General features: G+C 44.7%; 1 protein-coding gene across 1 annotated transcript in view; it reads left to right on the forward strand.

Moving 5' to 3' along the window:
• LOC124168708 (chondroitin sulfate proteoglycan 4) overlaps positions 1-15,197 on the forward strand; it is a 73,637-nt gene that overhangs the window by 45,114 nt on the left and 13,326 nt on the right. The window contains exons 8-10 of the mRNA XM_046546974.1: positions 2,156-2,391; positions 11,537-11,897; positions 13,355-14,890. Of these exons, the coding sequence (XP_046402930.1) occupies positions 2,156-2,391; positions 11,537-11,897; positions 13,355-14,890 (2,133 nt within the window). The remainder of the gene's footprint in view (positions 1-2,155; positions 2,392-11,536; positions 11,898-13,354; positions 14,891-15,197) is intronic.

Here is a 15,197-nt window from a genome sequence, read left to right on the forward strand (position 1 = left end):
CAAGTACGATAATAACGATAAAATAATGGAGATATTTAGGCAAACGGGTAGGTGCGGGAATTCGTTATTTCCCCGCACGACAGAGGGCTTTAAAAATGCGAGGCGTAATTTCGTAAGAACAATTCCTTTTCATATGAATACGGCGGGTGTCCTGACATCCCCCGCCACACGCCTATGGAGGCAGCTAGCGGGGTAGTATGTAGATAACCTCCATAAAACTTTCGCTAACAAAACGACCTACTACATGTGCATAGTAATGTCTTTCTTATCAAAGAATTTGCCAAAAGCCGCCGTTTTTGAGTCTTGAAAATTCCAAATACTTATCCTTTATCCCCGAACCCCCCTTCGGCAGGGGGTAATTCCCCAGATCCCTGGTCCCCCCTCACCTTTGGTCCAAACTTAGATCCGCCTGTGGCATCAAGTGTATCACTACAGGTTTCGCTATAGTAGATCGTTTCTTTCCATTCTTTGCGTTTGACGCAATATATTGAAAATAGAAACTAAGCGCACAAAAAAATAAAATACGCTTTCAAAACGGGATAAAAAATAAATGCAATTGTTGAGAGTAGAAAGAGCCGCACAGCAATTAGACTCGAAACCTGTCACAAGACGGTATTTTTCTAACTATTAAACTGAAAATACGAATATCCCCTCGTACCTGAATCTGTATCTAAAATCTCATAGTGTATTAAATCGATACGGGAACCACTGTTCTTGTTCAGCCAAGCACTCAAGTTCTTTGAGACATAATTAACATAAAAGAGTTTCTTCTCATTTCTTTTCTCCATACCGCTTTTGTAAACACCTTTCATATTAACTCTTCCAAGAGGATGAAATTCTCTCACTAACCACACTCACTGAACTACTTAGGATTTCGCGATCTATGTGGAAAAAGAGAGAATATTTGTTCTGTGCGAGCTCAACTTCTCCCCTTCATTAACGCTTCCTTCCCTACTTCCCCTTCGTGGCTCCGAGTCCCACGGTAATTGATACCCCTCTCAATTAGTCAAAAACTCAGATAAGTTAGATGCGTAATTATACCCAAACATTGTAATCTGATATTTTTTTCTCGGCGAATGAATTGAGGTATCGACTACCCAGAAACACCTGCGGGGATATCGGGTTTCGCTACGGAATTGGAGACTTGGAGAAGAGAGGTCGAACTTTTTTAATGGAATGTCACATGATCCGTAGTAGTCAGGGATGCCGACTTAAAAAAATTGTGGGGGGCCCAAACCGGGGATCTTGCCCCGGGAAATTTTATAAGTAGCTAGTTTTAAGTTTTTTAAGCATTTTAGAAGAGCCATATGATCAACATTAGAACCCTGATAACTCGAATCTCGATATCTGGACACTCCGGGGAAAATCGACAAGCCTGACACATTTTTTCCTCATACCCATAACGAATTTTCGAGGGGGCTCGGGCCCCCCAAGGCCCCATGGAGTCGGCGCCTCTGGTAGTAGTTCCCCAAAATAAACTGACATATTATACACGGTCGCACTTGCGATTGCCACCGTGGTATCTTCTCACGAGGGAGATACACACGAACTCGTCGTCGTATTTGGTCTAATTGTAAGCGCAGGAAAGGAGAGAGAGAAGAGACACGACCAGCGCTCCCAGCGCATGCCGGCCGCTTCATGATATGCGCGAGCGTTGTGGGCGCCTCAGAAGCTCGCCCCCCCCCCCTCCCCCGCAGTCCTCTGAATGGCAATTCTTTACACTTCTTCCTCATAGGGTTACGAGGGTTATAAACTATGTAGTGTATTATCGACAATCCAGAGGACTCTGGGGGCCCCCTGAGCTCGGGGCCCTCGGCGATCGCCGACCAGCCGACCTGGGGGGTGTTTCAGAGTCTCATAGGATTGGCGGCGTCGGAAACGGATTCATTCCGAGTCGATCGGGAACCTATCCTGGCCAGACCGCCCCTGCTAGTTTGTTTAGATTAAAAAAATAATATATAGTATCATAATTGTTTACTTTTGTATTCTAACAATGTTTCGTTCTTGCTTTGTGCTCTTTTCTCATTTTTATGATAAAATAAACATGCATAATTTATTCTCCTAAAATGTGAATTTGCGGCATAAATGTGCCCTGTAGTCCTCGGAATGTGTTTTCTTAAACTTTTTTCATCATTTATATTCTTTCTTCACTCAGGGTACCAAGAAGACGCTAACCGCAGAGCTACTGCATGCCGAGGATCCGGACAATCCAAACTCGGATCTGGTGTACACAGTGCTGAGTTCTGGGGGAGAGGGCAAGGGGTTTATCGAGAACTCGCGCAACCCAGGCAAGTCTGTGGACACTTTCACCCAGAAGGATGTGGATCTCGGCCTCATATCCTATGTCCACCGCGGGGGAGGGCAGGGTGCTGGAGGAGAAATGTCTGGCAGGTAGGGATGGCACTGCATGATAATCTTCTTTTTTTGTTTATTTCCATACCACTGAAAACAGCTCTATGCAGCTTTCACATTGAGGTTATTACAGGGATGCCGACTTACAAAAAATATTTGGGGGGCCCAAATCGGGGATCTTACCCTGGGAAATTTTATAAGTAGTGAGTTTGAAGTTTTTTAAGCATGTTAGAAGAGTCATATGATCAACATTAAAACCCTGATAACTCGAATCCCGATACCTGGACACTCCGGGGAAAATCGACAAGCCTGGCACATTTTTTCCTCACGCCCATAACGAATTTTTGAAGGGGCTCGGGCCCCCTCAGGCCCCATGGAGTTGACGCCATTGGGTTATGAACATGTTGGCAGTTTAACGTGCACAAACAACCATCCCCTGGATAGGGGTAACTTACCCAGGCGGGACTCGAACTCACGACCTCCTGTTTGGCAGGCAAGGACTTTACCCTGCTGCCAGCGTGGCCAGAAATACATGGGCATACCCAGCAGGAGGCAGGAGGGGGCAGATGCCCCCCTAGAAGTAAAAGTAAATTTAGTTCAAAACAAAATTTTTGAACAAATTTTCTTTAAATAGAAGGAAAGTGATATTAGTATGAAACATGTAATTAAAATTAAAATATTTTTTTCCGACAAATCATTAAAAACTAAAAAATTGCTATTTTGGTTTCATAACCTTGTCTATGTTACAACTTGAACGACCCCCTCTAGTTTTGATCCTGGGTAGGCCGTTGCAGCAATATTTGTATTACATACATATTTATGTTCAAATGAAAGAGGATGTCTGCTTATCTGTCCACTATTCTTTTCCAAATAGCTTCATAGATTGCTATCAAAGTTAGTATCTTGGTGCATCTCATACTACTTAAGCCCATAGTGCTACTTCTGGTTGCAAGGGCGTACCCAGGATCAAGACTAGGGGGGGTCAAGCCATGGTTGTTCATGTTCAAGATGTAGGTAAGATTTAAGCATGGAAAAGGTGAATGAAATCAACATTTTAAGGAAACTTTAACAGCTCTTTATTAGTTTTTAAATTTATTTGCTTGAGAAAATATTATTTCCCTTAAATACATTTGCGATTTTTGCTTCTAAAGGGGGTGGGGACAGCTGCCCCCTCCTGCCCCTCGCTTGGTATGCCCATGCATTGTTTTCTCATCACCGTTTGCTAGGTTACATCATGCAACCTCTGTAGTTCGACATCCATTCTTATAGTCACACCTCTTGACACACTCAATGGGAAAAACTGCTCAAAGGATTTTATGCTTAACTCTTAATTCTCTTGGAGCAAACCTTTCTACTGGGGCATGCATTCACATGACATTTTTGTTCCATGCATGTATTGACTTACATAATGATCAATGTTGTGGAGTAGGGTATAAACTGATCCCATGTACAGTAAATGGACATAGTTTTTTTTCTATTGTCTGCTATTATGCATGTATACCATCATCATACCTACTTCATTCCTATCCTTAAAAATCCTGCCATTTGCATATGAATTCCAAGTACCAAGTTTCCCGCTCCTCTGGGTACTATCCTTCCCAAGCAATGCAGTAAAGCAGGCCTAATAGTAGTTGCTATTGGTCGCTTTACCTAATTTTCTCAGTTGCTTATGAAAAATATGTCGATGACAACTTTCCTGTAACCATTCCCTATTGGAAATTTCTTATAAGAAAATTTCCTATCAGAAATTGGGCATTTTTCTTATAAGAAAATTTCTTATAAGAATTTTTCTCTTAAGAAAATTTCTTATCAAAAGTATCAATTACAAAATGTTATTTATTAGAAATTTTCTCATGGAAATATTTATTATAAATATCATATCATCATGCTTAAAACACTTGTGCAAACTTCTATAAAAAGCTACATGAGATTTACATCCCTCCTTAGAGTACAAAGTTAGCATTATACCTAATTTTTTCCAAATGAAGGTGCCTATATCTGGTACACAGCAAACCTAATGATTTCCCATGTACCAAATGTAATGTCCATAGGCGGATCCAGGGGGGGGGGGCACGGGGGCACGTGCCCCCCTCAGACCCTTAAAAATATGCTAGATTTTTAATACGGTCCCATTATCATTGCGCTCGTTTTGTATTACGAGGTATCCTTGTGCTCCCCCCTGAACAAAATCCTGGATACGGCCTTGCTAGTGCCCCTCCCAGAAAAAAATCCTGGATCCGCCCCTGGTAATGTCTATCTTTAGTGTGCATCAAGCAAGGACATTCAAGTTCTGTAAAGTTCACCTGACTGGCCAGACAATGCGAGATACCATAGAGGTCCTTCAGGTCATGGGTTCTGCATAGGGTTAACGCCCCCCACATTTTAAAACTAAAAAACTAAAAGCAATGAAACCAACGATATCCTGGAATCATGGACTGATAATAGAATATGGCTTTGGCAATCACTACGCAATGAAATATAAAGGAATTGCAATATGGAATGATTTAACCTTGAAAATTGAAGAAGCAAATGAAATAAAATTCAAGTTCGACTTGGGATACTTCAAGAAATTATTTGGGAAGGAAAAGGAAAAATTGATAAATCGAATACATAGGAGAAATGTTTATTTAAGATACCAGAGAGAATGACCTCTACATGCAGATTTGGATAGATAATGAAAGAAATAAATAAAGTAAAATGGAATTTGATGCCATTTGGAGAAAAGGATAGGTAGAATATGGCTAACAATTAGTGCAAGATTTAGGGAAATTAATAGGAATCCCAGAAACACTGATTGAGAATAATAGTTGATGTATTTTCCATAAAATAATAATTGTGCAGATGTTATTTAGGTTTACTCATACAAATTCATTCTCTCCAGAGACGACTAAATCACTCACTTTGTCCATTGAAACACTGTTTTCATTAAAACTTCCACTTATATTAGATATGTCACAATCTGAAAAATATACAAGTCTATCTAAATTAATGATGAAAAGTTTAAAATTCCACGAAACTGTTTGTTTAAGGTGACATGATTTTAGGAATGCCAGTTTTGTAAGACTTACCAAATGAGGTCAATGCCTTATTTTTGTTAGAAACACACGACTTATGTCATTAAACAGGTCACACAAAAACATGGTGAATGATTAACATATAAAAGCAATACCTAGCAACCTAACAACCAAACAAGGTTTCCATGGCAACCGTATCCTGCAACGTATGCAATCGTAGTATACATCATGCTTATTCATGGCCCATATCAAACTTCCATCGGTTAAGTAATCTATAGACTCGAAACAGACAGATTTTATAAGTGTACAATTTTTCGTGTGCTCTTAGGGATATATATTAACAAGTCTCATAAGAAGAAGCCTCAACTTCTTGGAACCATTTATGTCAAATACCATGCTGAAAACGCCAATAAATTAGCAGAACATTACTTAACAAAGAGTTATACATTATTTCCAAAAAAATCTTATAAGAATTTCTTAAATAATTATAAATTGCCAACATAAGTTATGGTGACTTAAATGCATGCCGGATAAAAACCTGAAAGTTATGTGACCTGCGCAACATTCTTATAGAATGCTATAAGAAATGCAAAGTTCTTATAAGAATTTCTGTAAGACTTATAGAATCCTATAAGAATTTCTGTAAGACTTATAGAATCCTATAAGAATTTCTGTAAGACTTGTAGCAGGAGTCGATGTAGGCTGCTAACAATGAAGATTCGATGGAATGGTTTGGACGATGTTTATTGAATTGTGTACTATTCTACACTGAACTGCCGGCCGAAAGGCCGCAGTATTTATTCAGTTTGCCAACTTCCAGTATATTCTATCTTACTGTTCTTGAACATTAAAGAAACTTCTAGAAGGGAATTCTAGAAGGCTAGAAAAATTAAGTAATAAAACTTTCCGGCACGGAGAATCGAACCCGGGCCGCCCGCTTGGGAGGCGACTGCGCTACCGCTGGGCTATCTGGACTGTTGGAAGGAAGCGATGACGGAGCGCGCTTTAAATTGCCTCCGGGCAAGCGATGTGGCGGCGAGGCAGGAGGTGCGGCCGCCACACTACTCCCGCCCGGGGAAATACAGCTGGCGTTGTAGCGTACAGGTGAACGAAGAGTCCGACCCGAGCGCGTCGTTGGATGGGGGGCGGCAGAGGTGTCCGCGGGCGAAGGCGACGTCCCGGTCGATGGCGCGGAAGATGGTTTTCCGGAGGTCGGTTCAGAAGGTCTCGATGTCCTTTCTTGAAAATCGTCCGGCTGGAGAATGTGCGCAGGCTTAAGTCGGTCGATGGAGACGACTGTTGGTTTCCCGTTGATGTTGATGGTGAATGTTTTCTCGCTGCGGGTGATGACTGGATATGACCCTAGATATGGTGGCTGGAGGGCCGTCCGAACTGCGTCTTGTCGCAGGAAGACGTGCGACGTCGTGGCTAGAGCTTTGTGAACAAATATTTTCCGGCTGTTGGAATGATGAGTTGCAGGAGTTGGTCTCACTTTTGACATGTGAGTACGCAACCGAGAGACCAGATCCTCAGAACCGATGCTTGCCGGAGAGTCGGCGAAGAAATCACCCGGGAGACGCAGCCGTTCTCCATAGAGGAGTTCCGCTGGTGAAGCCTTCAGGCCCTCGCGCCAGGTGGTGCGGAGTCCGAGGAGAACCATTGGCAGTGCGTCGATCCAGGACTCCGGGGAGTGCGTCATTAGTGCTGTCTTGAGAGGGCGGTGCCAACGTTCTAGCATTCCATCAGCTTGAGGATGGTAGCTTGTGGTAGGGTGAAGAGCAATGCCCAGGGTGGCGCAGAGCTTTTTGAAGAGTCCTGATTCGAACTGTCGTCCTCGATCGCAGGTGAGGCGTTTTGGACAACCGTAGTGGGCAACCCATCCTAGGAGAAAACCTCGGCAGACGGATTCGGCAGTGATGTCGGCGAGAGGTTCTGCTGTCGGCCAACGTGAAAAGCGGTCGATCATCGTGAGAAGATATCGGAACCCAGAGGCGTAAGGCAGAGGTCCGACGATATCGACGTGGACGTGGTCGAAACGTGCTGTAGGTATGGTGAAGTTAGCCAGAGGAGACAATACGTGACGATGCACTTTGGATCGCTGGCATGGAAGGCAATTGCGAACCCAAGTGCGACAGTCCTTGGACATGTACGGCCAAACGTAGCGGTTGGATATGTTTTTAAGAGTGGAGTTGGAACCGGGATGATCAAGACTGTGGACTTGATCAAAGACACGTCGACGGAACGGTGGTGTGATATAGGGTCGAGGCGTGTCCTTAGATGTGTCACACCAGAGTTTGACGGTTGTTCCAGGAATTGGCATTTGAGAAAGCTTGAGTGAAGTACCGCTGTCGAGGAGTCCACGAAGTTCTTCGTCGGTGTCCTGCGAACGGGACAAGGCGACGAAGTCTAACGGTGTAGAGGCGCTGACAGATTCCACTCTTGACAGACAGTCGGCGACGACATTGTTCTGGCCGGAGACGTGGCGTACGTCAGTTGTGAATTGAGTGATGAACTCCAGGTGTTTGAACTGACGTGGCGAGCAGCTGTCAGCGTTCTTGGTACGATGGCTGAAGGCGAAAGTCAACGGTTTGTGGTCCGTAAAAATGGCGAAGTCGCGGGCTTCTACCATGTTACGGAAGTGTTTCACTGCCTGATACATCGCGTAGAGTTCTCTGTCATAGGTGCTCCACATCCGTTGCGACGGCTTTAGTTTCCGTGAAAAGAAAGCGAGCGGTTGCCAATTGTCACCTGAGCGTTGTTGCAAAGCAGCACCAATCGCGGTCTGGCTGGCGTCGACGAAGAGGGCCAGGGAAGCTTCAGGGTCCGGGTGAGCTAGAATGGTAGCCCGGGCGAGACCGGTTTTGCATTCTTGGAAGCTGTGAAGAAGTTCCTGAGTCCAGGTGATTGGCGTGGAACTCTTGACTGAAGGACCTTGCAGGAGCGCGTTGAGTGGTGTCTGGGCTGAAGCTGCGTGTGGGATGTGGGGCCTGTAAAAGTTGAGCATACCCAGGAAACGACGGAGGTCTCGAATGGTCTTCGGTTGTGGAAAGTCGTTGATGGCAGCAACTTTTTCGGGTAGGGGTGAGCACCCATCAGAAGTTACGGAGTACCCGAGGAAGGTGACTTTTGTAGCTCCGAAGACACATTTGGCTGGATTAATGACGATTCCATGGTGAGAAAGGCGTTCGAAGAGGGTGTGGAGATGCTGAAGATGCTCCTCTTCCGTTTTTGAGAACACAAGGATGTCGTCCAGATAGGCGTAGCAGAAAGGAAGTCCTTCTAGAGCTCCGTCGATGAAACGCTGCCAGGTCTGCGCGGCGTTCCGAAGTCCAAATGGCATGAAGTTGAATTCAAAAAGGCCAAATGGAGTTATAATGGCTGTTTTGGGGATATCCTCTGGAGCCATGGGAATTTGTGTGAAGGCTTTTGCGCAGTCGACAACGCTAAAAATGTTGCAGCCGTGGAGGGCAACGGAGAAATCTTGCAGAGTGCGAACTGGATAGCGATCTGGGATAGTTCGACTGTTGAGCTTCCTATAGTCACCGCATGGGCGCCACCCATCGTTTCGTTTGCGGACCATGTGCAGAGGCGAGGCGAAGGGGCTGTTGGAGCGACGTGCCGTTCCCTCGCGGAGCATGGCATCGAACTCAGCTTTAGCAGCGCGGAGGCGGTCTGGGGCCAGGCGTCGAGCTCGATGATATATGGGAGGTCCAGGTGTAAGCTCGATGTGATGCTGTGTTTGATGGCGCACTTCTCTTGGAGCGCCTGGAGGTTTGGTGATTTCAGGAAACTTGGCGAGCAGGCGGTGATACGCTGTTGTGCCGGGGATTGTCCGAATGCTGGCCTGACGAGAAAAAGCACGGTGTCCCTGAGTACACAGGCCAGTAACTTGGTCGATGAGCTGGGCAGTTTTTAAATCCGGAACCAGGTGAAAATGATCGAGGAAATCCGCTCCAATGAGTGGCTCGCTGACTTTGGCGACGGTGAAACGCCAGACAAAATCACGACGAAGGCCTAAGTTGAGTCGGAGTGGCATCGTTCCATATGTGCTGATCCGGGATTCGTTGGCCGCGGAGAGATCGTAGTTGGTTTCGACTCGTCTGTCGTTGCAGAACTTTACCGGAAAGATTGACAGATCAGAGCCGGTATCGACGAGAAATCGATGACGGGAGTATTTATCAGTAATGAAAAGGCGGCTGCTCCCTATAGGGCGGGCGGTGGCCGCCGTCACTGCTCGCCGCTGGAGTTTTCCGTAGCTCGGGAGCAGGGCGCTTGGCACCTCCTGGCTGCATTACCGAAGCGCCGATGGTAGTAGCACAAGCTGGCGTCGTCGGCTGGGTGGTAAGTCTGGGAGGGGCTTCTGGACCGTGAGGGAAAATAGTCTCGGCTGCGGGAACTGCTGCGTGAGCGCCGGTGCTGATCGTTTAGTTGCGAGAGGAGAGCCGTTAGCTGTTTTTCGAGGCTCCCAAGTCGTCTGGCCAGCGAAGAGAAATCTGTTGAGCTTGTTGTAGCGCAGACGGCGGGAGATGAAGTGTCCGTTGAGCTGGCAACAGCGTTGACGGCTAGGGCTGGTGGTGGAGGCAGCGGTGTGATCTCGACGATCCGATCGGCGATTTTGGCGAGTTCGTCTAGCGGCAGTGTTGTCTGTGCTTGCAGAATAGCTTGGACGGTAATTGGAAGGCGCGTCAGCCATATTTGTCGCAAGAGTGTATCCTGGATTTGGAATGATCCGTTGAGTGAGCGCAGATGGCGTAGGAGTTGCGACGGCTGCCTATCCCCAAGTTCTTCAGCCTGAAGGAGTTGCCTAACCCTCTTTTCCTCGGAGAGTGAAAGGCGGCGGATAAGTTCATTCTTCAGGTGTTCATACCGGTTTTGAGCTGGTGGATTTGATAGGATGTCTTCCACTTCCTCAGCGAAATGGTTGTCCAATATGGAGACGACGTGGTTGTATTTAGTCTCTTCCCGTGTTATGTTGGCAAGTTCGAACTGCGCCTCGGCTTGTGCGAACCAAACTGAAGGCTTACTTGGCCAGAAGGACGGTAGTTTCACGGCTACGCGGCATGCCTCCTGTTGATTGGTTGCCTGGAGTCGTGCGGCATTTGCTTCGGCGTCGTGCTGGGGTGGCGGAGGTTGCGAAGGCTGCTGCTGCAGTGGTTGCTGTGGCGGCAAAAGTGGCTGCGGTTTTTGCTGCTCCGCCGCAAATGCCTGTTGAAATTGTTGGGCCTGATCGGCGAGGGCCTGCTGGTGTTGTCCAACAAGTGCCTGTTGTGCTTCCGCGTGTTGCATAGCCGCCGTCTCGAGTTCTGTTCGAAGGTCGTTCAGTTGACGAGTAAGCTCGGCGATTTCTTCGTCCTTGCTGGGCATTGCTGGTTGCGTTCGTAGTTCGGGGTCACCAATGTAGCAGGAGTCGATGTAGGCTGCTAACAATGAAGATTCGATGGAATGGTTTGGACGATGTTTATTGAATTGTGTACTATTCTACACTGAACTGCCGGCCGAAAGGCCGCAGTATTTATTCAGTTTGCCAACTTCCAGTATATTCTATCTTACTGTTCTTGAACATTAAAGAAACTTCTAGAAGGGAATTCTAGAAGGCTAGAAAAATTAAGTAATAAAACTTTCCGGCACGGAGAATCGAACCCGGGCCGCCCGCTTGGGAGGCGACTGCGCTACCGCTGGGCTATCTGGACTGTTGGAAGGAAGCGATGACGGAGCGCGCTTTAAATTGCCTCCGGGCAAGCGATGTGGCGGCGAGGCAGGAGGTGCGGCCGCCACAGACTTATAAGAAATTTCCATTAGGGATTCTCCATGGAGATATTCCGTAGCGAGTTGATTTCATCCTTTAGATGATCCGAGTCTGTTAGATGAAGTGAAGTTAAACCAAGTTTCCACGGTATATATATAATAGAATTAGATTGTGTTTTTTATTATCATTGCATTGATCCCTTTCTTGCTGTTGAAATGCTTCAGTAAGGTTCTCACATTCAGATATGCTTCATATATGTTATAGGTACAACTTTATTTTAACCATCTGTAATTGGTAGACTCGATTTGGCGTAGCAGATCCTATCCCCATTGTTCAGAAATTGCCATGCCTATATTGAGATCAATTTATTGTACGATAAAAATAAAATATTCAATAATTAAATCATCACCATCTCTACTGGCAGGGTGGTCCTCAGGGTGTCTGATGGAATAGAGGCTGGCCCAGCGGCTGTTTTGAGGGTGTCAGCCTTTGAACTGCAGCTGAGGCTGGTGAACAACACAGGTCTGGTATTGACGCACAACACTTCAGCCATAATTACACCAGAAGAGCTTTCCTTTGCAACAAATGCAGAGGATCAAGGTCTGGAGGTGCGCTATGATGTGACACAGGCACCACAATATGGGATACTGCAGAGGATGAGAGGAGGGGCATCTGGAGGAATGGCTAGATGGCAGGCTGTGGACCACTTCACAAGCAGGCAGCTAGCCAGGGACCAGATACGATATCAGCATACCATTGGAGAGCCAGAGCATGATTTTTTCAAGGTAATGATCAAGGAAGTGATGGTGGTGAAGTATAGGATGAAAAGAGGCTACCGAATTATGATTGTTCTTGTTTCAATATATGTATTTCAATTAACTAATAGCAAACTGGTAATATTACACACAGTGGCATAGTGAGGAGGGGGTTTGGAGGGGAAGGAGTCCAGATCCTTCCCCTATATCCCCCAAAATATAAAAACAAAATCCATCACTTAGCTTCATTATATAAGAAAACAAAATATTGAGAGATCAAGAATTTACAAAAGATTTCTTTGAAAAATTAAGTTTTTTTCAATTTTGAAAAGTGTTAAAATTAGTTTAAAACCCTCTACTAAGTCCCTGTTTTTCAAAAATTTCCCCCAGACCTCCCTCCCACCTGAACGAAATTCCTTGCACTGCCACTGATCACACGCTTTTTCGGGGTAACAATAGAGGTGGTAATGATCATCAAATAAGGGAGGAAAATAAGTTAACGAATCAGGCTTGATGAAGTGTCGTTACATGTCAATCATGTTAATAGCAAAAGTAACACCACACAAATTCTATAAAATACCTTATATTTTGATGTAACAACAACCATGAGTTGTACTTGCAAATTCAAAGAAAGTGTCTTACACTTGGCAGCCAAAAATCAAATCTCCAGAAGCGTGATCGAGAGAGGAAAGTGGTTTGAATGGATGATTTTTGTTCCATATATCTGGGAAAAATGTGATTAATGTTATCAATATGATCTGAAATAGCTTCCAAGAAATATTCCCTTATTATGTAATTTATTTTCACTGAAATAAATTTTTATTACAAAAGTGATGTATAAAAAGCATTTGATATGCATGCCTCTTGGGGGGTATCAAGAGTCCTCAACAACATATTTACACCTTTGCAAACGAGGCATGCTCATTATGTTTCATTGGATTTAGCATTGAAGCATTTACATGCTGAAATGTTATGTCCAAGGTAAAAATACATGTGTACATAAACTCATACATTTTTCATTAATGACTAGGTTCCATATCTTCTCAAATGAATTCAGGGAATTAAAAACTTTAACCTGAGTACTCTAACTAATTTTATCATTATCAATGAACCTAAGTTTGATTTAACAAATCTGACACAGGCTTGGAACCTTTATGTTAATAGGCAAACCCATATTGACACAGGCATAACCTATGCATTTAAAAAACAGGTCTTAAATTTGATATACGTACAATGAATTTTTTCAGGAGTATGATTTATCTCAATCTCCTTTCATGTGCTTTCTGAAAAAAATTCTACTAGGAAAGCTGAAATGAAAATTTAAAAATTATTTATCTTTCGGAAATTATTAATGGGATGGTTTATGATTATGACAAATAATTACAGTAGTTCTGCTGCTTGAATGGTCTGCTATTTCATGTATGTCTTCTCTCAAACTGTGCTGACATTTTACTTAAGAATGCTATCTGTTTCTTTTCCATTTGCAGTTTAAAGTGTCTGTCATGGAAGCCAAGAATCCAACTGTATACGACTTCAGGATTAAATTTGTTGAACTCCGTTTGGAGCATGTGAGAAACCTGGAACTGACAATGGATGGAATACAAGAGATACCCATTACAGAAGACAACCTGCTCTACCAAACGAAGCCAACACCAACTGATCCATCCCGTTTGATTTACCATCTCTTACGCGGCACTAGATACGGAGCTCTAACAGTCTTACGTCCTGAGCCATCAGGCCCAAAACAGCAACACAGGAGACTGATGCCAGGTGACACATTTAACCAGAAAGATTTGGCCGATGGTAAGGTCAGATATCGCTTACACCGCAGGACCTACTCACGAGCCCATGATGACTTCCTGTTCCGGGTGACAACCCCTGAACTCTCCACGGATCCAGCAACCTTTTCGATTGCTCATGTGCCTGGCCCTGATGAGTACGCTGCAGTTTCTGCCACCATCGAGAGACTAGAAGTTCTAGAAGGTGGTCGAGCAACAATATCTCGTAGACACCTTCACCTCCAGACTGACAGAATCTTCGACGTCTCCTACAATGTGACTCGAGGACCGCACCATGGGCACCTTGATGTGCTAGACTCCACCCTGACCGAGACTGTACGACACAATGCATCCTGGTTTGATTCTCGCGAGATCACGGCCGACAAGCTCATATATGTCCATGATGACTCTGAAAGCAAGAGAGACTCCTTCCACTTTGTCGCCCTTGGCGACAACTTCCAGTTTGTTGGTGTGTTCCACGTCGAGATTGTGCTCAAGAATGATAATACTCCAACCAGGGCTGTTGACAGGGTGTTCCGTGTGGTCAGTGGGGGAGAGAGGTTACTGACGGGCCGTGATCTTAGGTACGATGATGCAGATATTGATTCTAGACCATCAGAGATTGTTTACACCAGGAGGGGCATACCGAATGGTAGTTTACTGTCTGCCTCTGATCCAGCCAAGCCCATTTTTGAGTTCACCCAGGAAGACCTTAACGAGGGCAGGGTATTGTTCAGGCATGAAGGAGATGAATATGGGAAGATTGGTCTTTGGATAACGGATGGACAGTTCTATGCCAATGGTGTATTAGAGGTTCGTGCTTCACCGCCGTTTGTTGAAATTACGAATGCTACTGGTCTCGTGGTGAGACGAGGGGGGATCACAACGATATCATCCTACAATCTGAGTGCTGAAACAAACGTCAATGCCTTTGGGGAACAGCTGCAGTATTTCGTGATCGAAGGCCCAAGGCATGGTAGACTCGATGTTGGGGGTCGTCCTGCTGAGAAGTTCACGGAGAGGGACCTCGAAGCAGGAAGGTTGACTTACAGGCATGACGGCGGTGCAGCTGTGAGAGATCACTTTGTCTTCAGGGTGGATGCAAGGGGAGAAGCTAGCGTAGATGGGAGGTTTGACATTCGGATATTCCCTGCAAGTTATTGGGAGCCATTGGTGGTGTCTATCAACAGGACATTGGAAGTGGAGGAATCGACAAGCGTGTGCATATGTTCCAGTGCTCTGAAGGTATTTGCTCTATGATATTTATTCATAGTGTTGGTAAAAGTACTGATAAAAAGTAAATGGGCTCATTAACAGATACATAATAAAAAAGTAATAAAGTAGGACTACAAATTACTGATTTTAAAGAGTATGTAATCACTAAAATTACAGTTACAACCAATGACGTCAATACAAAATTAGCAGTGCCGGAATGCACTTTCCTCAACTTTCTTTAGAAGTGAAATATTATTTTGTGTTTCTTTATTACAAGTCATAATTTACATTTTATTACTATATTTTTCGTTTTGGTTTTGAAGGTATATATTAGAAA

Source organism: Ischnura elegans, chromosome 12 (genome assembly GCF_921293095.1).
Source record: "Ischnura elegans chromosome 12, ioIscEleg1.1, whole genome shotgun sequence".
NCBI classification, from domain to species: domain Eukaryota; kingdom Metazoa; phylum Arthropoda; class Insecta; order Odonata; family Coenagrionidae; genus Ischnura; species Ischnura elegans.